This window comes from Neoarius graeffei, chromosome 15, assembly GCF_027579695.1.
Source record: "Neoarius graeffei isolate fNeoGra1 chromosome 15, fNeoGra1.pri, whole genome shotgun sequence".
NCBI classification, from domain to species: Eukaryota; Metazoa; Chordata; class Actinopteri; order Siluriformes; family Ariidae; genus Neoarius; species Neoarius graeffei.
This window is the reverse complement of record NC_083583.1, coordinates 66,972,675-66,996,608: the sequence shown is the minus strand read 5'-3', so window position 1 is coordinate 66,996,608 and position 23,934 is coordinate 66,972,675. Positions and strand designations below refer to the sequence as shown.

General features: G+C 42.4%; 1 protein-coding gene across 1 annotated transcript in view; it reads left to right on the top strand.

The window, feature by feature from the left end:
* nek7 (NIMA-related kinase 7) overlaps positions 1-23,934 on the top strand; it is a 149,403-nt gene that overhangs the window by 50,343 nt on the left and 75,126 nt on the right. Inside the window, exon 2 of the mRNA XM_060941791.1 lies at positions 14,746-14,827. Coding sequence (XP_060797774.1) covers positions 14,774-14,827 — 54 coding nt within the window. The 5' untranslated portion in view covers positions 14,746-14,773. The remainder of the gene's footprint in view (positions 1-14,745; positions 14,828-23,934) is intronic.

Genomic DNA, 23,934 nt, shown 5'->3' with positions numbered 1-23,934 from the left:
GAGATTTATTATCTCCCAGTTCAGCACTTATCTGGATCCGGGATAGGACTTTTATCTTGCCGGCATTCACTTCCTGGTTTGCTCTGCTGTGTATAAAAAGGCCGTTCTCAGAAGGGGACTTTACCAAAACGTCTCGTTGGTTTCTTCACGTCGTCTCTGTGCCCTTATTGCTTCTTGGATTTTTGCTCTCTGTTTTGCCTGTTCCTTGTCACAGTTTTTGCACTACGTTTGTCTTTTTTCATGTTTGTTGTGCTACATTTTTGTCTCAAGTTTTTTGTCTGGATTATTTTTTATGATGGGTTTTTTGTCCTTGCCTGCCTCGTTTTTTGTCCCTAGTTTTTTCTGGATTATTTTTGGTTCATCTCATTCATCTCATTATCTCTAGCCGCTTTATCCTGTTCTACAGGGTCGCAGGCAAGCTGGAGCCCATCCCAGCTGACTATGGGCGAAAGGCGGGGTACACCCCGGACAAGTCGCCAGGTCATCACAGGGCCGACACACAGACACAGACAACCACTCACACTCACATTCACACCTACGGTCAATTTAGAGTCACCAGTTAATCTAACCTGCATGTCTTTGGACTGTGGGGGAAATCGGAGCACCCGGAGGAAACCCACGCGGACACGGGGAGAACATGCAAACTCCACACAGAAAGGCCCTCGCTGGCCACGGGGCTCGAACCCAGGACCTTCTTGCTGTGAGGCGACAGCGCTAACCACTACACCACCGTGCCGCCCTTTTTGGTTCATTTTTACTCCTATTAAATCTTTTTTATTATTGGATTCACTGGTCTGTGTTCTGCTCTTGGGTCCTACTCACCACATCTCACCTCCCATAACAATAATATGGCACAAATCCAATTATTCCACCACGAAATTGTCTTCAATTCGAGTCTAGCATGACTGGAAGCGACGCCATATTTGTTGATCGATTCTCGCGCTCTGATTGGCTGAGTCGGACCACACTGTGGCAGATGACGGTAAAGACGCAGTTGGTGGTTGTTGCCGATGATTTCATTTGGTTTTCAGTGAAACGTGACCGAAGAAGAAAGTAAAACCTTCTGTGGGCAAATAAACATAAAGTCTGTTTTCTGCAGGTTTGTGCATATCAATTGTAATTAACATTTTCATATCTAAGAATTGTTCTTTTGATATCTAGAAGGTACCCGGAGTGCCTCAGTTCCCATAGAGATGTCTGGTCCCTTAGCTAAGGCTTCATACTTATAAAGTGCAGGTGCAGATAACTAATTGTGTACAAATATTTATGCTGAAATTAAAACTATATGATTAAATAATACTGGCTGGCGTTGAGTGGTATATCGGATATATTCCATTCAGCGAGCATGATACTGAACGAGTTGAAGACGAGTAGCTGAGTGGAATATATCTGATAGACCATGAAAAAAGCCAGCCAGTATTATTTATTATTATTATTATTATTATTATTAATAAACACATTCGATGGGACAATGATAGATTTTACAAAAAGTTAAGAACAGGAGAGTAACTTACCAATACTGAGTGCTGATTCTGATTGAATGTAATTCAATGTTCTGTCAATCCAATGTACTCTACAAAGTCAAAATTCTAACAATAAAAATGGTCCAAGTCCAAAAAGCGTGAACAACAACCCAACTTATATACAAACTATATACAGGTTACAGTTCAAGTTCAAAGTTACTTTTGAATTGTTACACTGCAGTTGTTCAGAACAAAAGGGCTTTGCTGAGTGAAGTTCATGAGTGAAGTCCTCTTGTAAAAGTCTCCATCACTTTTCCTCACCTCCAAGTAGAACTTTGACAATATTTCCACTGTTGCTCTCTTTTCCAGTTTTTTGGTGTCCTTTGGTCTGTTTTTCTCTTGTAAATATGTGTGAAAATATCCAGTGAAGTTTTGGTAGCCTTTTGGGAGTTCAGCGTGTCTTTCTCTTTCAAAATTCTTTCAAAATATATCTTCCGCTTTTAATGATGCAAACCTCGCAGCCATGTTTGTGTACAAACTGTCACAGTCACTCGCCAGCGCAGAAGTTTTACATCTCCGATGTATCTCTTTTCCAGTTTTTTAATGTCTGCTGGTATGTTTTTTTCTCTTGTAAATATGTGTGAAGAATATATAATGAAGTTTTGGTAGCCTTTCGGGTGTTCAACATGTCTTTACTTTCAGTTTTCAGTTTATTTATTTAGTGCTTAAACTGAGCACTGGATCTTCTCTCTTTCCCAGCCGACAAAGAAATGATTGTGTGCATGCACAGCAGAAAAGTTCTCATTGGATCTTCACATCAGCTCCGACGTGTGATGTTGTGTTGTCTTGACAACGTGCAATATTATAACAATATTGCATTCTCATTCTCCTTTGGGGAGAGCAGTGTAATACATGGAGAAGTGATATGATAACAATATCGCATACCATCAATAAACCCGCTAGAAGGGAATAGAACACGTGTTTTTATTCCATGGAAAAAGTGTCCCGTATGTATAATAATCAATCATATGTAATACCACATCAGAAGCACATCAGGTACATTCCACGTGCACCAAATAAGCTCAGCATGTAGTTATGTTACAGAGCCGGGCAGCGTGCTACAGAGGGGAACTGAGAAAGCCAGGCAGTCACACATCTGGAGGGAAATTTCACTACTACTGCCGGATTTTTTTTAGCCGGATATTTCAGCTTTTCTGGAGAACCCTGAAAATATTACAGAAAATTTCTCATATAATAATGTTCGATAATTCATTACAACCAGTGGATTTTTGATTTATGTTTGTCACCACTAGTTAAAGGTTAAATGTGTCTGTAAGACATTCTCGAGGTTATGTTTGTTGGTTTTCTTTGGTGAAAGCTTATAATTAGTTCGTAGATCAAAATCTTTGAGAATAATCACTCTTAGTATAAATATGCAAGTGATTATCGGAAATCGCGCACACTGATTGGTCGAGAGATTCGGACTATTTCTCAATAATCACCTCGAGCGACTCAGCAAAATAGCGGCCGAGGTGAAAAATCTTCGTCACCGTAAGTGAGGAAGAATTACAGATTCTGAAAGAAAACGCTGTTCCTAAAAGCACTAAAGACACTCCGAAGTTTGGTCTAAAACTATTCAAAGGTAAGGTGGGATTGTGGTTTATTTTATCGATTTCAAAACAAAGTGTTTTATGTGACAGCGTTGATAAGTGACACAAGTGTGCACTGCAATGTTATGTTTGCATGCCACTTTTCAAGTTTGAATTTTTATGCCTCCGCCACCGTAAGGTGCAGGAGGCATTATGTTTTCGGGTTGTCCGTCCGTGTGTGCATCCGTGCGTGCATCCCGAAACCTTGTGAACGTGATATCTCAAAGGCTAATGAAAGGAATTTCATCAAACTTTCACCATTTCTGTGCTTTGGGACAAACATGAACTGATTAGATTTTGAGATCAAAAGGTCTAAGGTCAAGGTTGCTGTGAGGTCAAATGTCTGTCCAAAAACCTTGTGAACACAATATCTCCAAGGCTGATACAAGTAATTTCACCAGGTCACGATCAGGGCTCTACACTAACTTTTTTTTTCAGGAGCACACCTGCTCCTAAGTTAAAAATTTTAGGAGCACAGGGAAAAAAATGGGGTACAAGCACAAGTAGGTTTTCATTTTAAAGGTTTATTGCAGTGCAAACCTTAGACACACCAACACATAAAACGCAAAATTCAATTGAGAATGAATGAATGAACGAATGAATGAATGAACAAACAAATGAATAACGAACAACTGAATGAATGAACAAACAGTAGCTAAACAGAGAGCAGAGCTCAGCAGAGCTAACAACATCATCAAGGACAGCTCCCACCCTGGCTCTGAGTTCTTTGACTTGCTGCCCTCAGGCATGCGTTACAGGTGCATCAAAGCAAGGACCAACAAACTCAAAAACAGTTTTTTCCCACAGGCCATAACCACCTTGAACAATTAGCCTTTTTCACATTACGTCACTTGCAAGGGAACTCATATCCGTTTTCAGCCTTTTGAATGGAAGAAGAGGTATACGGCGGCAACATATGTTAACAAAACTGTGTCATTCACAGATAAGACTGATAATAATATTGCGCATTGTTGTTTATCATTACGTATTGTTAGCGACCATTCCAGTCACCTATCTGCCTTGTTTTGGAAAGGAAGTTTACTGACTTTCTATGGTTGCTACTGGGGATGTCCCGATCCGATCACGTGATCGGAAATCGGGCCCGATCACATGGTTTCAGACTCGATCGGAATCGGGCATTGCCTCCCGATCAGGGATCGGATATATATCTATATAATATATTCTCATTTTTAACACATCAATAGCTATGCGTTGGCACAGAGTGAGACCAGACCTCTTGTCTCAACACAGCAATCAACGCATGCGGCATGACATCACTTTGTAGCGGAGACGCTATTGGTTATTGGCTGCCTGTTGCCGGCAAAGTTGAACACGGAAGCAGTTCGAAGCGGAAAGCAAAGCATGAGATCTTTTTTTTTTGTTGGATGACAAAAGAAACGGGCTCAAACCTGAAAGGGTAGAAATGCTCGTTTTCATCAAGAAAAACGTTCATTTCCTTAATTGAAATTACTGTACACCACTGTGAGATGCGTTCTTAAAAGCAAATTACCGGCACTGTGGCACTTTATTTTTTTTTATTTGTTTAAATTCCTGCCAGGTATTTTAAGGTTATTTTTTTTAATTTGTTATTTATTGTTCAAACTGCCTCATGTAAGTACTCTGTTTGCTAACGGAGTTGTTGGATGTTAAAATAAGGTGTTAAATAAAAAATGAGGAACATCCTGGATCCGTTTCTTTCCTCGTCTTTATTTTTTATGGATTATAAGAAGTATCGGATCGGGACTCGGTATCGGCAGATACTCAAAATCAAATGATCGGTATCGGATCGGAGGGCAAAAAAACCTGATTGGGACATCCCTAGTTGCTACTTGTTAGCTAGCAGATTAGCATGCCGCCTCTTCTTCCATTCAAAAGGCTGAAAACGGATGTGAGGTTCTTCTGCAAGTGACGTAATGTGAAAAAGGCTAATTACATGCAGTGACTGATGCCACTTCTGGCAGGTGCAACAATGCACCAACAAGGACCTACCGGTAAAAGGACAATATTCTCACACTTACCTGATACAGTGCAATACTTATTACAGTGCAATCTCACAGAGCAACTTTTTAGTTTTTATAGCTTTTGTATATTTTATATTTATATTTCTACACTTTTACATCCATACCCAATACAATGCAATACCAAATACAGTGCAATATCCTGAGTTTTGTAGCTGAACTGAGTTTCTATAACTAATGTGCAATTAACATCTGCGACTCAACACGCCCAGTTGTATATATATTCTTTGTTTTTCTGCTGTGTTGTGACATGCACCATTTGTATATACTACTGTATATTATTTGTTTTTCTGTTGTGTTGTATGTTCCCATCTAAATGTTTGCACTGGGGTGTGTGCTTTCCATCTCATTATATAATTTTCCCGCACCTTCTCCCATCGTTCTAGCTTTCTTCACTACACTTTCTTCCTCGTCCGTTCTTTTATTCTTGTTTCCACCATCATTGCTTTTAAAAAATGCCGTTATTCTCTGCATAGCGAATATATTTCTCAGCTCGGTCCGAACCAGCTCTCAGTTATCTCTCAGTTGAATGATCTGATGAATCCCTAAAAAGCACTTTTCCCACCTAATGCCACACCCACAACATACAACCGTGGGAAAGAGGGGCAATCACAGAAAGATGAGTAGAAAATGGGAAATGTTACGGGGGATATTTATTGTGATAGTAGGCTATTGTAGCGTCAGCACAAAAGCACCAGACTGAACTTTAACTGAAAGTGTTATTCAGTAGCCTAAACTTAGGTGGGGTTTACATTAGACCGTATCAGCGGATCATCAGATTAACGTTTTTAAAACGATTAGCGTGCACACAGCAACACCAATACACGATTCGCGTGCACACAGCAATGCCAATATGCTCGGCTCCGCAGGCATCCTGCGCTCCAAATCACTCCGCCCTGAACAGCGAGTGCCCTCTGGAGGGTGCGCACTCCGGCCCTGCGCAGCTCACAGAGCGCGTGAGTATAGCGCACGAGCAGTGATTCGGGACTGAGCCGCTGTGTGTGTGATCCCAGTGCATATCACTTACCACTTGCAAGTGGAAGGATGGCAAGCCTAAAGATAATCATAACTACACAATGGGCAGTATTTGCATCAGTATTTGCAGTATTTTCATACTTTTATACTCTTTAATGAAAGGTGATACAAGGCGGAAGTCCGCGCCGTTTTTCAGCAGTCGCGTCACATGACCAACGCCAGCGAATCAGGAAGGTGGATGTCACAGTGACGTTGTCCAATGACGACGCCAGCTAGAGCTCAGCACAGCGTATCCGCGTATTCTCAATGTTTACACAGCACCGGATCAGACACGATCTGGATTGAATACGTGGACCCTGGCGGATTCCCGTTTCCCGGCGTTTCCAGGCGTTTTAATGTAAACGGACAGTGCATCCGTGAAGAAAACGAGACAGATACGGTCTAATGTAAACTTGGCCTTATTCAAGCTACAGACCGAGAAGAATAAAAATACTGAAATCTCATGTCCCGGTAAAACGCACTAGCATGGCAGAACGGCAAAAAAAATGTAACTTTGTAATGTAGTCTACCGGGCGGAGGCATCCCCATCGACGCCGTTGGTGTCGAGTTCTATCTATTTTTAAAAAAAATAATCACCTGCGTATTCACACTAAAACAATTCTCTGCCTCTATAATTGTTAAATATATTCAAGACGTGTTACGTTTCCTGACCATGTTCACAAAGCCCCACCCTCAGGATCTACCGTGGCCTGGAAATGAGTCTGTAAAATGACTGACAGGAAGTACATCCAAAGACAAACAAGGATTATAAACAGGAAGTCAGTTTTCTAAACTGGTTGATGACAATTATGATGATTATTGCACCTTTAAATCACCCTGATTATTAAAATAATTCACTCCAGTGTGAAGGTTAATAGGTGAATGAACATCGGCTGAGTGTCGTGTATTCTGAAGCTATGAGTATAATGTTAAAGGATAATATATATACTATACATCATGGTGCATCGTATCACTACACCACTAATGTTTAGGTAAGACGCGTCATTGGCTTCTGTTATTTAAATAAAGCAATTTCTCAAATTGGCTGCATGTGAGACGTACACATCAAACAGGAGCTGCTCTTGTTCTCGTCCAGCCGTAATTAACCATGCTTGCTCAGTCTCTGGTCTATAAAGCACCTGCTGGCTTGACAGCAGCCCAACAAAAAACTCAGGTCAAGCCTGATTCATTACACCGGTGCTCGAGAGCTGGGCGACAATGGCAAGACGGCGACACGCTCTATTGCTCCTGTGCCAAGTCATCGAAAGCAGCCTTTTGAGTCGGAGAGAGCGAGAGGCTCACAGGTGCACACACTTCAGGCTCTTGGTCCATGAAAGCTGCTCGAGAGCAGGTGGGTTTAAATCGGTGGCACACACAAAGGTCTGCAGGAGCAGGTCGCCCTGATTGCTTTTTAAAGGGAATGCAGAGGAGAAACTGAAGCAGAGAAAGCTCTGGGCGTCTCCAGGGACACACAGTAAAAGGTGGTGAGGAATCGGGTGTAATGGGCTGAACTGATGAAATCAACTATTGCCCTCACACATGATCAGTCTGCGGCCCGACTGTTTACTTCCGCTGGGAAATTATCATTACTCTGTAAAAACAACATGAAAAATGTAAAGAAGGTCCATAAATGCACAAACGGACGAAACATAGAAAGCAGGTCTGGGTCTTTTACAAAGCAATTTTCTTTGTCCTTTGTTTCTTCAGTGATCAGATAAACAGATTGGCAGCTGGATTTGTATCTTTATCATCCTATCAGGGATGAAATGGTGACCAGATTCCGACTTTGAAAACTTTGAATCAGGATTAATGCCACAGTTGATCATCGTGGTTTGAAAAGCTTGCGTTAAAGGGACAGTTCGGTATTTTTGACATGAATCTGTATGGCATCCCCATCAATAGTGTCGTGCAAACATACTGACTTACCCCTGACAGCATCCTGTGAGTCCAGTTCTTGTCCAGTTTTGGTCCAGACGAAAGTAGTCCGGCAAGTTTATTGGGGTCACAAAAGTAAAACGTTTTTCGTCTCAAAACAGTATGTGTTCAAAAGAGTGATATATTTGCATCACAAAACCGTTGTCAAATAAAAAGTCAGACCTCGAAATCGCTTGGCACTATTTTCTCTCCCTTCTTATCACTGCGCGCTGCCGCCAGGTGACAGCGAAACGCAGACCCACTAAGCTGGTGGGAGACCAAGGCTGCACTCTATCCACGGCTTACACACGTGATGGCACGGAGGATGTGTATAGTGGCAGCATCTGTCCCCCCAGAGAGGATCTTTTCAAAAGCAGGACAGATTATAACTGAGGAGAAATAGAATCAGAATTAACTAGTTAATTGCAGCAATTAAAGGAATAGGTAGGAAAAGGAAGGCGCAAAGACACCGCGCAGCGCCTGAAAACGGGTTTTCAGGCACTGCGCACCCGTTTTCAGGCGCTGCGCGGTGTCTTTGCGCCTGCAGCGGTGCTTTGCCTGTGCTGTGGCTGAAAATAGTTCCAGATATAAATTGGTCTAGTAAATCCCTTCATGTTAATTTGCATTGATATGTGTACTCGAGGCGGCACGGTGGTGTAGTGGTTAGCGCTGTCGCCTCACAGCAAGAAGGTCCTGGGTTCGAGCCCCGGGGCCGGCGAGGGCCTTTCTGTGTGGAGTTTGCATGTTCTCCCCGTGTCCACGTGGGTTTCCTCCGGGTGCTCCGGTTTCCCCCACAGTCCAAAGACATGCAGGTTAGGTTAACGGGTGACTCTAAATTGACCGTAGGTGTGAATGTGAGTGTGAATGGTTGTCTGTGTCTATGTGTTAGCCCTGTGATGACCTGGCGACTTGTCCAGGGTGTACCCCGCCTTTCGCCCGTAGTCAGCTGGGATAGGCTCCAGCTTGCCTGCGACCCTGTAGAAGGATAAAGCGGCTAGAGATAATGAGATGAGATGTGTACTCGATGTGAATGTACAAGTCATGAGAAATAATTATAAACAATCTTGAGTTATTTAATTCACTTTTGTAACGACAATGCTAGCTGGACACGCCTGATTACAGTGACTAAGCTAAGCTAACCGGGGCGTTTATAGATCAGGACAATGGCTGGGTCGGCTACAAAACGCTTTGGCTCACTCATCCAACCCTAGGGACTGCAGGGACTGACTCAATTTCATCTGGGGGTGGCGTATTCCTTTAAATCAAAAATAAAATCTCAGGAGCCGAAAGAGCCGGCTCTTTATAGTAAGAAGAGCCAAAAGAGCCGGCTCCCGAAAAAGAGCCGAAATTCCCATCACTAGTAAACAATGAATGAAACAGCCGTGGCTGTCACCTGGCGGCAGCGCGCAGTGATACCGAGGGAGAGAAAATAGTGCCAAGCGATTTCGAGGTCTGACTTTTTATTTGACAACGGTTTTGTGATGCAAATATATCACTCATTTGAACACATACTGTTTTGAGACGAAAAACGTTTTACTTTCGTGACCCCAACAAACTTGCCGGACTACTTTCGTCTGGACCAAAACTGGACAAGAACTGGACTCACAGGATGCTGTCAGGGGTAAGTCAGTGTGTTTGCACGACACTATTGATGGGGATGCCATACAGATTCATGTCAAAAATCCCGAACTATCCCTTTAAAGTCCATGTAAAGCAAATTCAGGGAAAATACATTTGATAATAATAGCTGCTGAAAACATGTGAACAGATGGAACTGTGTCAGACTGAACTGTGGAGTTAGAGAATTTTTGGGCTGGTCACAGATCATGGCTCAGTGACACCCTGGAGCCAAATTCAACATCGCAACGTTTAGAGGAAATAAAGAGAATCTTGTTTCTATTTATTTAATTTAAACACACGTGGTGTTTTTTCCAGTCCAGCCCACAGGACGGGTGTGCTCAGCTCTAGTGCTGAGATGCTAAATGCTAGTTGAAAATGGATTCATTCATAGACTATTGAACTTCGATAAGAAAAGAAAATATAGTTTTTCTGTGTTGTGTGATGAGACAAGTTAGTGAGGTGTTGTGTTAATGTTCAAAGCGAGCACACACACCTCCGGGTGTTACAGGGATCTAAACACAGACTTGACTGAAACACTGACTCGACTGAGGAAAGGTGAGACAGAACTTAGCTGAGAGAGAGAGAGCGAGACAGAGAGAGATGGACAGAGAGAGAGAGTGAGACAGTGAGAAAGAGGAGAGACAGTTAGAGAGAGAGCGGGACAGAGAGAGAGAGCGACGGCCAGAAAGCGACGGCCAGAGAGCCAGAGAGAGACAGCGGGACAGAGAGAGAGAGAGCGATGGCCAGAGAGCCAGAGAGAGAGAGCGCGAGACAGCCAGCCAGAGAGAGAGAGCGCGACGGACAGAGAGAGATGGACAGAGAAAGAGAGAGTGAGACAGAGAGCGATGGACAGAGGGAGAGCGACAGACAGACAGAGACACGGACAGAGAGAGTGAGCAAGACAGAGAGAAATGGACAGAGTGAGACAGAGAGACGGCCAGAGAGAGAGAGAGCGAGACAGAAAGCGATGGAGAGAGCGAGCAAGACAGAGAGAGAGATGGCCAGAGAGAGAGAGAGATGGACAGAGAGTGAGACAGACAGACAGAGAGAGAGAGCGAGACAGAGAGAGACAGACAGAGAGAGAGTTGTTTTGCTTTTCGTAGTTGTATATATTGGTCTGTCCTAACAGTCGCTCAGATAAACCACTTGCCTAAACCGCTGCTGTGAATCTACAGGGAGGAGATGTGGGCGTGGTTTCAGCACCTTCAGTGAACACGCCCCCAGCACCTCAGAGCAGAGAGTACTACTTATTATTTCTTGATTCAGTCGACAGATTAATGGAGAGAGAAGTGGCTATAAACAGCAGCCCTAATGTTGTTATTTTCTGTAAACAAGAGGTGCAGCGTGCTGCTCATTAGATTTATGGTTTTCGATATAAAGCCTGTGTTTCAGTGCTTTCTGAACACGTTTTAACAGCACCATGAGAACACTGATAACGGTGATAGTAAATTTCCATCTCGACGTTCTCTCAGTAGTCGAGCAGCACTTGGTTTTGTAAAGTCTTTTTTCCAGTCTCATATTTCTGATCATGTTGTGTAATACTGATCCACACGGCTCGGCCATCTGGCAAGAAATATCTTTTTCACCATTTTTCAGGTCAGATCACACCTCACGTTCTGCATGTTGATTTTTAAGCTAGTTGCGTCTAATGTTTCAGTTTTCATTGCACTTTTAGCACAAAATCCACTGAATGTGGATCGAATAAAGCAGTTATTCCACTCAATCTCGCCGTACATGGATTATAGCCGACTATCAGCTCACGTACGACTTGATTTCGTGGAAATGTTTCAATCTTGTCTTATTTGCACCTTTTTCTGTGCTGCGATCGAACAACCAAAAGAAGAAGAACACAAGTGCCTTTCAGTAGCAAGCAAGTTATCAGCTCATAAATCCTCCTCCGTCTCAGGGAGCAGATGACGCAGTTCGATTCCCACCGCTTCGTTATTAAGTGTTAGATTCTAGTGTTGATCCATGAACACGAGTTCTTTCTTTTGTGTTAGTGAGTATAATCTCTCTAACCTGAATTTTGCTCTCACAAAGACGAAAAGCTATACTCACCAGCCACTTTATTAGGAACACCCATCCATCCATCCATCCATCCACCTGTTTGATGTCTGTTCGATGCAGTTCTCTAATTGGCCAATCCCGTGATCGACAGCAGCATGATGCATCAAATCACACAGATACAGCATGATGCATCAAATCACATCAAATCACACAGATACAGCACGATACATCAAATCACACAGATACAGCACGATACATCAAATCACACAGATACAGCACGATACATCAAATCACACAGATACAGCACGATACATCAAATCACACAGATACAGCACGATACATCAAATCACACAGATACAGCACGATACATCAAATCACACAGATACAGCACGATACATCAAATCACATCAAATCACACAGATACAGCACGATACATCAAATCACACAGATACAGCATGATGCATCAAATCACATCAAATCACACAGATACAGCACGATACATCAAATCACACAGATACAGCACGATACATCAAATCACACAGATACAGCACGATACATCAAATCACACAGATACAGCATGATACATCAAATCACACAGATACAGCACGATACATCAAATCACACAGATACAGCATGATACATCAAATCACACAGATACAGCACGATACATCAAATCACACAGATACAGCACGATACATCAAATCACATCAAATCACACAGATACAGCACGATACATCAAATCACACAGATACAGCATGATGCATCAAATCACATCAAATCACACAGATACAGCACGATACATCAAATCACACAGATACAGCACGATACATCAAATCACACAGATACAGCACGATACATCAAATCACACAGATACAGCATGATACATCAAATCACACAGATACAGCATGATACATCAAATCACACAGATACAGCATGATACATCAAATCACATCAAATCACACAGATACAGCACGATACATCAAATCACACAGATACAGCACGATACATCAAATCACACAGATACAGCACGATACATCAAATCACACAGATACAGCACGATACATCAAATCACACAGATACAGCACGATGCATCAAATCACACAGATACAGCACGATACATCAAATCACACAGATACAGCACGATACATCAAATCACACAGATACAGCACGATACATCAAATCACACAGATGCAAATTATTCAGTTAATGTTCACAATTTTCAAACATCAGAATGGGAAAAATTGTGATCTCACAGTGAAGTGTGACTTTCTTTCACTGTGGCATGGGTGTTGGTTTGAGCCAGAATGGGACTGGTTTGAATGTTTCAGAAACTGCTACACAGAATGGTGCGAAAAACAAAAAACATCAAATGAGTAAGAGAAACAAACACCGTGGAAACACTGTGGGTGGAAACAAACACCATGTTGATAAGACAGGTCAAAGGAAAATGGACAGATTGAGCAGTTCGAGCTGCCAGGAAGGATATAGTAACTCATATAATCACTCTTTACAACCGTGCTGAGCAGAAAAGCATCTCAGTATGCAACAGAAGAACAGATTGGGTTCCACTCCTGCAGCCAAGAACAGGAATCTTAGACTCAACAAGAAGTTACTTTTGAGTGAAATCCACATTCACTATTTCCATATTCAGCACTTCTTTCTCTTTCGGTATCAAGGTCAAGGGTTAATGATTCGGAGCAAAACCATCTCGTTATTGTGTCAGTGTTATTGTGTTATTGTATCGACGTTACGGATGATAATACGAGGTAGCAGTAAAGTCTGCTTAACTACTCATCCGTCTGTCCTGGAGATCCCTCTAAAATACCGCATGTCCATGCAAGGAAATTTACTTCACCGTCCTCAGCAAAGAGTCGTACTATCCAAAAAAAAAAAAAGGAGAATAAACAACGAAACAATGCCGAAGACAACAGACAACGTGTCGTCCTCAAGCTGCCACTCAAACCCCCAGGCCTGAGTTTTCGGCTTAATTAGCATTATTAACCTTCACGAAAAATCAGGCAGGTTTTATTTTGCCGTGGTGACAGCTTGGGCTGTATCGCTCCGTTCTCCAGCATGAAGCATTTTAATTGGCTCCAGCTTCATGCTCTCCACACTCCTGACGACATGGCGGGGGCGGATGCGCTCTGAGGTGAACGACATGCAAATGGCCTTTTTATTTTTTTATTTTTTTATGAACGGAGGGAGGGGGCGGTGGAGGTGTGTGTGTGTGGGTCTTGCTCTTCATATTTCTGCGGTATCTATCTATGGCAGGGCACCGAGCTTGCTTCCCCATGCCGTGCAAGATGCTCATGTGACAAGTGATGGATCATTAAAATTTCTGACGGCTGCCACGTACAGGCCTATCTACCGCAGCCACTCGTGAGCACACCGCCACCTTTTGTATTCGTTCTGTCACCAAGCGAAGTTAATTTATTCCTTTCACCGAGACGGTTAACCAGTTCCAACTTGGAATTCGCCGCGTAATTCAGGAATCGCCCTGAACACAAGACGTCGAAGGAGACGTCACTGGCTTGCAAAACTGTTCCCTAGAATCCGCACAGGAGGGTTTCGGAGAACCTCAAGCAGGTCGGACGAGGCGAAGAGAAATATCTGATACAGTATGTAAAATAAAAAGAAAGAAAATAAATAAGGCAATCTGTGAAGGTATAAACTTAGCATTGAAAAACTTTGTATATATCAATATAGTGCTTGTGCATGGGAAAGAGTTCACATGTAGAGGTAAAGTTTTTTTTTTTTTTTTTATTCATTCCCCAGACGAGTTTTTAGGATTAAAATGGAACGCTTGCCGCGCTCCGGCTCGGCGGCTCCATGACAGGTCTCATTATCACAGTAGGTGTCGTGTTCTCACTGGCTAGGGTTCTGCGACAAGGTGACGCCAGACAGCCATTTCCTCGGAAGCATGTGATTGCCAGAGTGCAGCTCGCTGCTCTAATTCTATTACCAGATTCGCAGGCATACCTTGAGCAGAGTGCGAGCACTGAAATGGTGAGAAGTGCTACTTGTTCATGTGATTTATTGGTGTGTTTCGTTTTCTGACAGGGGTGTAAGGCACTGAGCGCCTGTCAGCATGGACGCCCAACTACAAGGCCAGCAGCCACCAATAGCAGTGTTTCAACCACAGGTAGGTGCATGTACACGTACACTCCCACCAAGCTGACTTGTATAAATTTAGTGAGAAAACAAATCCAGATTAGGATTAAAGTTAGAGAGCTAATTCAGGGAAAGCTGAACATTTTTATTTCGCTTTAAATTAATCTGGTTCTCGCTTCACAACCCGGATCTAAAGGGTGCTGTTTATCCGTGGGTTGTTAAGGCAGAGAACAAATGAATGAACGAACAAATGACGTGAATAAGCTCTCTTTCTCATGTTACACTCGTTCCTAGGGTTTCACACACACAAGTGTGCTAATTTGCCCCCATTACAAGGCCAAAACAGCATGAGCAGGGCGTGTCAGGTGTGCTGCGTCTCTTTCCCTGGATATTAATCACACATTTGGATCACACATTTGGGGGTCGTTCATATTAACGAAAGATGTTCCTACTCTCCTATAGTGTGTGATGGCTAGTGATGTGGACTGCACACACACATACGTTGCATTCAGTATTTATTTATTTATTTTTATTTTTTGATGCAAGCGATGACACAAAGCATTCCTTTTTTTTTTTTTTTAGATATTTTTTTGGGCTTTTTGCACCTTTATTGGATAGGACAGTGTAGAGACAGGAAATGAGCGGGAGAGAGAGAGACGGGAAGGGATCGGGAGATGACCTCGGGCCGGAATCGAACCCGGGTCGCCCGCATTCATGGTATGGCGCCTTAACCACCTGAGCCACGACGCCCCCAACACAAAGCATTCCTTTCCGAATTATCAGCGTTAATTAATCCTCCGTGTCGTTCCCGAGATCAGATCAGCACTTGATGAAAACCGAACTGACACTCATTTAAAAAAAATCCTTTATTTTTTAATTTGTCATCTTTATTTCCTTTGTTCTTCCTATTTTACCAACCTTTGCCATAGCTGGCTCGCTTCGCCTGTCGCCCCCTTTCCACATCTGCCTGCGCCGAACCTCTCCAACTGTCAATCTCCCCGCAGAGAGACAGGCGGTGGTCTGCTCACACCGTCTCTCCTCTCTGGCTCCTCCTGCGTGCTGTATGAGAAGTGATAATGAGATTCTGCTCTCTGCACAAGCAGCGCTTCCTGCACACAAAAGCTATCGTGTGTTTTTCTCCATTGCTTTGCCGGAGACAGAGGTGTTGAAGCTCAGCTGCTAGCTCTCACTCTCTCTCTCTCTCTGTGTGTCCTGTGGTGTATTTATTTCTCTCTCGTTCTCTCTTTGTTCCACTCGTTTTCTTTTATTCGCCTCCTTTCCGTATGGATCTACTATTTCCCCCCGAATCTCACTCCTAATTAATCCATGGATTGATTTCCAATGTTCCAGTAGAATAGAATGATAAAAATTATAACTGCTCAGGTCGTATTTCTGTTTGAATTTTTAGCGATTTAGGGGGCCAAGCATTCAAGATGGGATTCCAATTCCAATGCCTTCCATTCCAATCCAGGCATTTAGTAGACACTCATATCCAGAGCAATGTACAACATACCCAGAGCAGCCTGGGGAGCAGATGCCTTGCTCAAGGCCACTTCAGTCATTCTTGCTGCTCCGGGGAATTGAACAGGCAACCTTTTGGTCCTAAAGCTGCTCCTCTAACCATTAGGCCATGACTTTCCCGCAAACAGAAAACCTTCTGTTACGTTGGTTGGTCAGTTTTTATCCCCCGCTGGCCGAAAGGCCCGAAGGGGGATTATGTCGTGGTGATGTCTGTCCATCCGTCCCGGGAAGGGTCCTCACCTTCTGAAATCAACTCCTCTCACAATTTTTTGAGGAATTTTATGAAACTTGGCAGAATTTTTTGTTATATATCGGTAGTACGCATATTGTAATTTCATTCAATTCGGTCGCATTTTACCAGAGTTGTGGCCCTTGATTAACAACCTTGTACTTTGACAATTTCATGAAGGTGTGCTTGCCTTCTGCCATCAACTCCTCTCACAATTTTTGGACGAATTTCTCGAAGCTTGGTAAAAGGTCTTGTTATATGACGGTAATACGCATATTGTGATTTAATTTCGCTTGTCAAAATTTTCCCAGAGTTTTGACCCTTGATTAAATAACTTGTACTTTGACAATTTCATGAGGGTGTACGTTCTTCTGAAATCAACTCCTCTCACAATTTGTGGAGGAATTTCACCAAACTTAGCAAAAGGCTTTGTTATATGACAGTTATACACACATTTAAATTTTGATTAATTTGGGCAAATTTTCTCAGAGTCATGCCCTTGATTATTAACAAACTTGTACTTTGGCAATTTCATCAAGGTGTGCTTGCTTTCTGAAATCAACTTCCCTCACAATTTTTATCCCCCGCTGGCTGAAAGGCCCGAAGAGGGATTATCCGATATGGCGATGTCCGTCCGTCCCAGGAAGGGTACTCACCTTCTGAAATCAACTCCTCTCTCAATTTTTGGAGGAATTTCATGAAACATGACAGGATTCTTTGTTAATAATGCACATATTGCAATTTCGTTTAATTCAGTGGCATTTTACCAGAGTTATGGCACGGTTGCCAGTAGGGTATATTGTGCTCTCAGAGCACTCTTGTCTGTTATAAGACCAGAAGGCTGGGAATAATAACCTGGTCCAAATCTTAACATGTCAAGTCAAGTTTGTTTGTGTAGCGCTTTTAACAATAGACATTGTCCCAAAGTAGCTTTACAGAATCTGAATGACCCAAGACATGACCCTCTCCTGTATATGTTTTGGACTGACTGCCTGTCTCACCTCCAGTCTTGTGCTGTTAGTGGTATATAGATTTCAGAAGGACTTTGCAGGGTGCAAAACTATTTGTTCGGTTTCTGCAGATTCCGTCATCGATTATTTGTGGAACTGAAAAGCAGTGGAAGAACAATCTGAATCGTGAGCCTTGTGAAAAAATAGTAGACGTAAGGGATGGGTGATATGACACAAGTATCCGATCACGATCAGGCTTTTAGGCAGGATTTTTTTTTAGGGAGTCTAACTTTTTTGCAGGTGTCACTGTATGTGGCGAGGTGTAGCGGCGCGTTGAGCGCTGCTGGCACGAGTGTTTTAGGGGGTTCCGGGGGTACTCCCCCGGAAAATTTTGAAATTTCTAATGCTCTCAAATGCTATTTCCTTCATTTTGACAGCAAATTTTGAGCAATACAGCCAAGTGTTTTTGCCTTTGTTACAACATTCTTGTATCAATAGTAAGGCTGGACTGGGGGGAGGCATGTGTGCATGGAAAAATTCAAGCCAGATTCATTTTAGGTAAAACAACTTTCTTTAATGTCTTTCTTTAATGTCAAAGGAAGCTGCAAGTCTCAGGTACGACTGGAAGGTGGTATTTCTACTTTATGTCGTTGTGTTCAAAAGATATGGGCTGTCAAACACACTTTGACAGATTGTGACACCCTATAGGGTTGGTTGTCACAATGTTATTTCAATGGGGCGGTACAGGAACCGAAAATACATACATATTTTTGAGAATTATGTAAAAATGTTAAAGAAAATGTATTCAAAATACATGTAGGTATAACAGATTGGTAATACAATATCAACTTTGGGAACACCAAAACAAAATACACTGCAAACTGCGTATATTTTTAATGAATATTATTATTAAAATGGGTATATTTCTGGGATTTTTTGAGCTGGAGTTGCATATTAAGCATGACAAATTAGCTATAAAGCTTTCTGATCGCAGAATACTACATAAATAAAGCTTGTTGTAGCTGTGTTTGTCTCAGTCAGTAGTGCACCTATTGCAATTGCATTACATGTGACAACCAACCCCGAACACAGTGTGACAACCAACCCCGGCTGACCAGTTTTGCTTTCAAAGCCGCTAGCGTCCAAAGATTTAGTATAACAAAGAAAAAAACACACAGGAAATATGGCTAAGTCTTCAAACATTATAATGGTATTCGTTTTTTCACGTGCGTTCTTTGGAATCCCAGCATCCTTTAGAACGTGTCGTATTTGATTATTGTTTAGCCTACTAGAAATACTACCCGCCGGCTCGACTACCACACTCTCCACTACGTAGCCTGTAATGTTGGGAAAATCTGCATGAAAATGTGTTATTTACTGTTAAAAGGATTTATTCGGGATAAATAACATGTCAGGTAAGGCCGGTTTTCTATAGACTACATTCCACATTTAGCTGCGGCAATATAGTCTACGGCTATATTGTCTGGATATTTATGCCAGTGTCTCCTAGGCATACATCTTTTCCCCCTCTGCTCTGGGAACGCATATTACAAGTGCTTTGTACACCAAATTTATTTAATAACCCATTTATTTATAACGAGGGCTCTCACAACTTTGAAATTAGTGCAGCCATAGAAACGCGTGTTTCTGTAGCTCTGCGGCGGGTGCCTATATTTTGTACTCTGGGCTCGTGCTGTTGCTATGGTAACCCTGGGCGTCTTCGGGAAAGACAGCTGTCAAAGCGAGACTTCTGAAATTTCCAAAATGGCGGTGTCAACAAAGCTTGTAGATCCTCGGAAAGCTCAGACTCGGCGATTTTTTTAACATATTCAGCTAAGTTACCGGACATAACACGGGCGGAAATATTAGGGCGTCTTTAGGGCGTCGTACTAAAAAGTAGGGCGTCCAATTTCTTGTTTTTTTCAGTACAGGGCGTCGAAAAGACGCCCAGACGCCCCTCTATCTAAAAGCCTGATCACGATTCTCAAAGGGGTTTCTGTATAATTTGTTTATTAGTTATACATACATACATTTATAATAAATTACAATGTATTTGTATTTTGAAATTTAAGAAAACATTATAAGAAATCTGTAAAACCTTTTCCAAATGTAAATAAAGGCCACAATCAATCGCATCACATCAATCGCTTCCAGGCAGTTTGTGATGACGTATTTAAATGTCCTTAAATACACCAGAGAAGCATCTCGTCTACATAATTTACCCCAATTTCGATATCGTATCATCATTTCGTATCTACGAGCCCTCGTAGACATTCTGAAACATTAAACATTATTAAAATAATTTACAGCCAGAATATTACTATATCCCCAACCGTTCACGTTCACTCCGACGAAAAAAAAAGTTTGAGAACCGCCGCCTTAAAAAGTAGAGAAGGTGAAATTTCTATGCAGTCGCACATTTAATATTGCTGGCGCTATCATAATTAAGTAAGTCCCGAAGGTATGATGCATATGCATTAGGTATAGTAGATGAGCTGGTAAGACTTGCTTATTTAATGGTGCGTTTGCTTGCTGAGCGAGCGAGTGAGTGAGCAAGCGGGCGGGCGGGAGGGAGGGAGGGTGAGATTTTCAGACGCGATTTTGATCGTCACCTCGGATTTTTGACAGAGCAAAAAATCCCGACATCAAGCAAGGAGGGCTCTAAACACTAAAACAGAACGCGGAGAAGCAGAACCACTGTCGGAGGGTAAAGAAAGCATAAATATTGCATGGGCCAGGCTGATGAAAAGGATGAGAAGTGGATCTCCGGCATGTTGCCTCCCTCCCGCCTTCCTTTTCCTTGCCCTGTCACTCCCACCAACACCAAGGCCGGCTCGCTGCTCTCGCACCTCTTCACTGCTCGTGTTGTCCTCTCCCTGGCAGCTTCTGGCAGTGTTGTGCTGTCATCTCACACCTAGTCCTCCATGCTGCTACCACCCCATCCTCCATCACTACTCCGTCTCCTGTGTTCCCGTCACCGGGCTGCATGCTCGTGTTTCTCTTTCTTATCCTGGTGTCACCAGTGGTCAACCCTCAGTAGGCCGCCTTTCTAGGAGTGGAATGATACGGTTTAGCGTGTCGCATCATACAATAATCAAGCTCACAATCCCACCTCTTTTGTTTTATCTCAGATGAGCAGAGGCTACAAAAAAACGCACTGCTTTGAGGCACGAGCCGGTGCAATAGCGCACACTTAGTGTGTTAGGGCAGGGCTTTTCAAAGTGTGGGGCGCGCCTCCCCTGGGAGGCGCCAGAGTTCTTCGGGGGGGCACAATGTGAGGAAACATAAACCAGAATAAGTTACTATTGCGGACATTTAGCGAACTTCAGCTAGCCTTTGCCAGAGACAAAATGGATCGATTTTTAGTACCTAAAGCTACAGTGAGTGAGGAGACAGAGTCTGGGCCAAGCAAAAAAACAGAGCCTCCAGGATTTCGCGATGTTGCGATTCAACCAATCCCCGCGAATTCAGGGCGGTGTTGCAATTATATCCAATCACCGCAACCTTCCCGCAAATTTGACCAATTGTTGGCGTCGTCTTGAGGTGACGTCGACAAACTACCTTCCGCCTTACTTCCATGTATACGTTCAAGAGAAGCAGCATGCGCACAGTGTTGCCAGATTGGGCGGTTTTAAGTGAATTTTGGCAGATTTTTAACATATTTTGGACTGGAAAACGTCAGCAGTATCTGGCAACACTGCATGTGCGAGACAATTGTTTAGGCAGCTTCAGCATCATACTTCCATTGTTTAGGCAGCTTCAGCATCATACTGTGAGATTTTGTTCAAATTGTTTTTTTTCTTCTATGAAGCCTGAGCCATTTATTTTCTTAGTTTATAATTACTGTTTAATTTAGTCTTCAGGAGAGACTGCCTGCACACAGTACTAGTATTAATAGTGTTTTTTCTTACATGAAAGCTGAGGCATGTATATTATATTTTAAGATAACTTCATGTTGTGCTGTGAGGTTCCATGCACTTTAACTTTTGAACCAACGGGTGCATTTGGATAAGTAAAGCCTATTTTTCTGCATTTTTGTAGTCCTGGTAATCTTTTATATTGGTAAAGTTGTTTATAGGACCATTTCTCAGTGTCTGTTTTTTTAATCAATAGTTTTTCAGTAATAACTTAATATTTAACATATCACTCAATTTTAATCACAAAAAGAGAAAATCGCAACAATTTCTCGCAACTTTCACTTCCTCCCGCAATGTAACCGCAACAAAAACCTAAAAAACACCACAACTTTCATCACAATTTTTTGGAAAACCCCCCGCAACATCAGACATTTTAGCCCACAACAATCACAAAAACGGCCCACAAAATCCTGGGGGGACTGAAAAAAGAAGGAAGTATGACCACGATTATTTAAAGTTTGGATTTTCATGGACTGGATCTGAAGATGCTCCACTGCCACAGTGTGTTGTCTGCCAAGAGGTGCTAGCTAACGATGCTATGAGATGTTTAAAATGTGTAAAACAAGATGTTTTAAAAAGAAAAGCACAGATGTTTAAAATGTGTAAAAAAAAAAGATGTTTTAAAAAGCACAGATGTTTAAAATGTGTAAAAGAAAAAAATGTGTACAACAACCATTTTTTTAAAAATACGAATGGAACATTAAGTATAGCAACAACAAAAATTGTAGGGGGGGCGCTGTTGTTTATTTGCTCTCTGAGGGGGGGCTGACTCTCCCACACTTTGAAAACCCCTGTGTTAGGGTATCGGCTTGGGAAAAGCAACCATGGTTGCGGTCAGCAGCAAGCAGGAAGCTGGAAGATTCCCCTCACGTGGTGGTGGTGATGGTGTGTATGCAAGCAGTTTGGCCTGCAATGCTGATGAGTGTTGCAGATACCACAAATATGGCCGACATCACCCTGAAAAACACTCACTGCAGTCTGTTGTACTGTTTACAGGCAGCCACTTTTCCTTCAGGCTCCTTCTAAAATAAAATGTATTATTATTATTATTATTCTAAGTCATTGGCTGTGTAAGCGAAGCATTTTCAGCCTCCAGATATATATATATATATATATATATATATATATATATATATATATATGGCGGCACGGTGGTGTAGTGGTTAGCGCTGTCGCCTCACAGCAAGAAGGTCCGGGTTCGAGCCCTGTGGCCAGCGAGGGCCTTTCTGTGCGGAGTTTGCATGTTCTCCCCGTGTCCGCGTGGGTTTCCTCCGGGTGCTCTGGTTTCCCCCACAGTCCAAAGACATGCAGGTTAGGTTAACTGGTAGGGGTGGGTATTGGCAAAGAAGTCACGATTCAATTCGAATCACGATTCACATGCTACGATGCGATACTATCACGATGCATCACGATTCTTGAATTATTGCGATGCATTGCGATATATTCAACATACTTCAGTGAAAATGTAAAAAAAAAAATAGAGCATAATTACCAGTGGCTGTGTACGATCTGGATAGTGTCTCCAATTGATGCATAACTTAGAGCAACTCAGTTCATAACTGAATTTAATGACACGACTTTGGAGGTAGTTGCCATTAAAACAAATACTGTTTCCATAACGAGTGGACACACTAATGACAAAAATTGCATAGGATTTATAAAACTAAAAATAATAAAAGAAAACTAATAGCAGCAGTTTTCAATTTCTTTGCAGCACCTGCAGTATGGGAGGACAAGGCAATAATAAATATCAAAATATATATACTATATTACTCAGTACATTAAATTATCATCATCATTATATTATTTGTTACATTACTTTACATTATATTTAAATGCCTTATGCATTTATAGTTTGTGGAGCATCCTCAAATTAGGAAACAATACACTCATTTAGCATATTTCTTTTAGCATGTTGTAGTACCGCAGCAGTTATGTCAGACTCGGTGAGTGTGCAGATGTCCTTCTCAGATTTACGTATTTCTGCAGACAGGAGTGCAGCGTGGATGGCAGGCTGTTGCTCTAAAAAGCGCTCAAGCATGTCGTGCGCGCTGTTCCAGCGAGATTTGTAAACAGAGTCGCAGTCGCATATGATGTCTATGCAGAATGTCTAGGTCGCAGTAGCCCGCCGCCGGAAATGCCACTGGCATGAAGGCAGCGGGCGTCAAAGACTCCACGGCGACATCTACAGGACTGGAAGTTGTATTCTACTTGTTTTTGGCTGATGTTCGCCAACCATTCATACAATTTTATTTATTCATTTTTTAAAATTAATAATCGATATTTGGCGTCAAGAATCGATGCAGTATATCGTGAAAGTTAGTATCGCGATGCATTGTCATGACGATTATTTTGCACACCCCTATTAACTGGTGACTCTAAATTGACCGTAGGTGTGAATGTGAGTGTGAATGGTTGTCTGTGTCTATGTGTCAGCCCTGTGATGACCTGGCGACTTGTCCAGGGTGTACCCCGCCTTTCGCCCGTAGTCAGCTGGGATAGGTTCCAGCTTGCCTGCGAC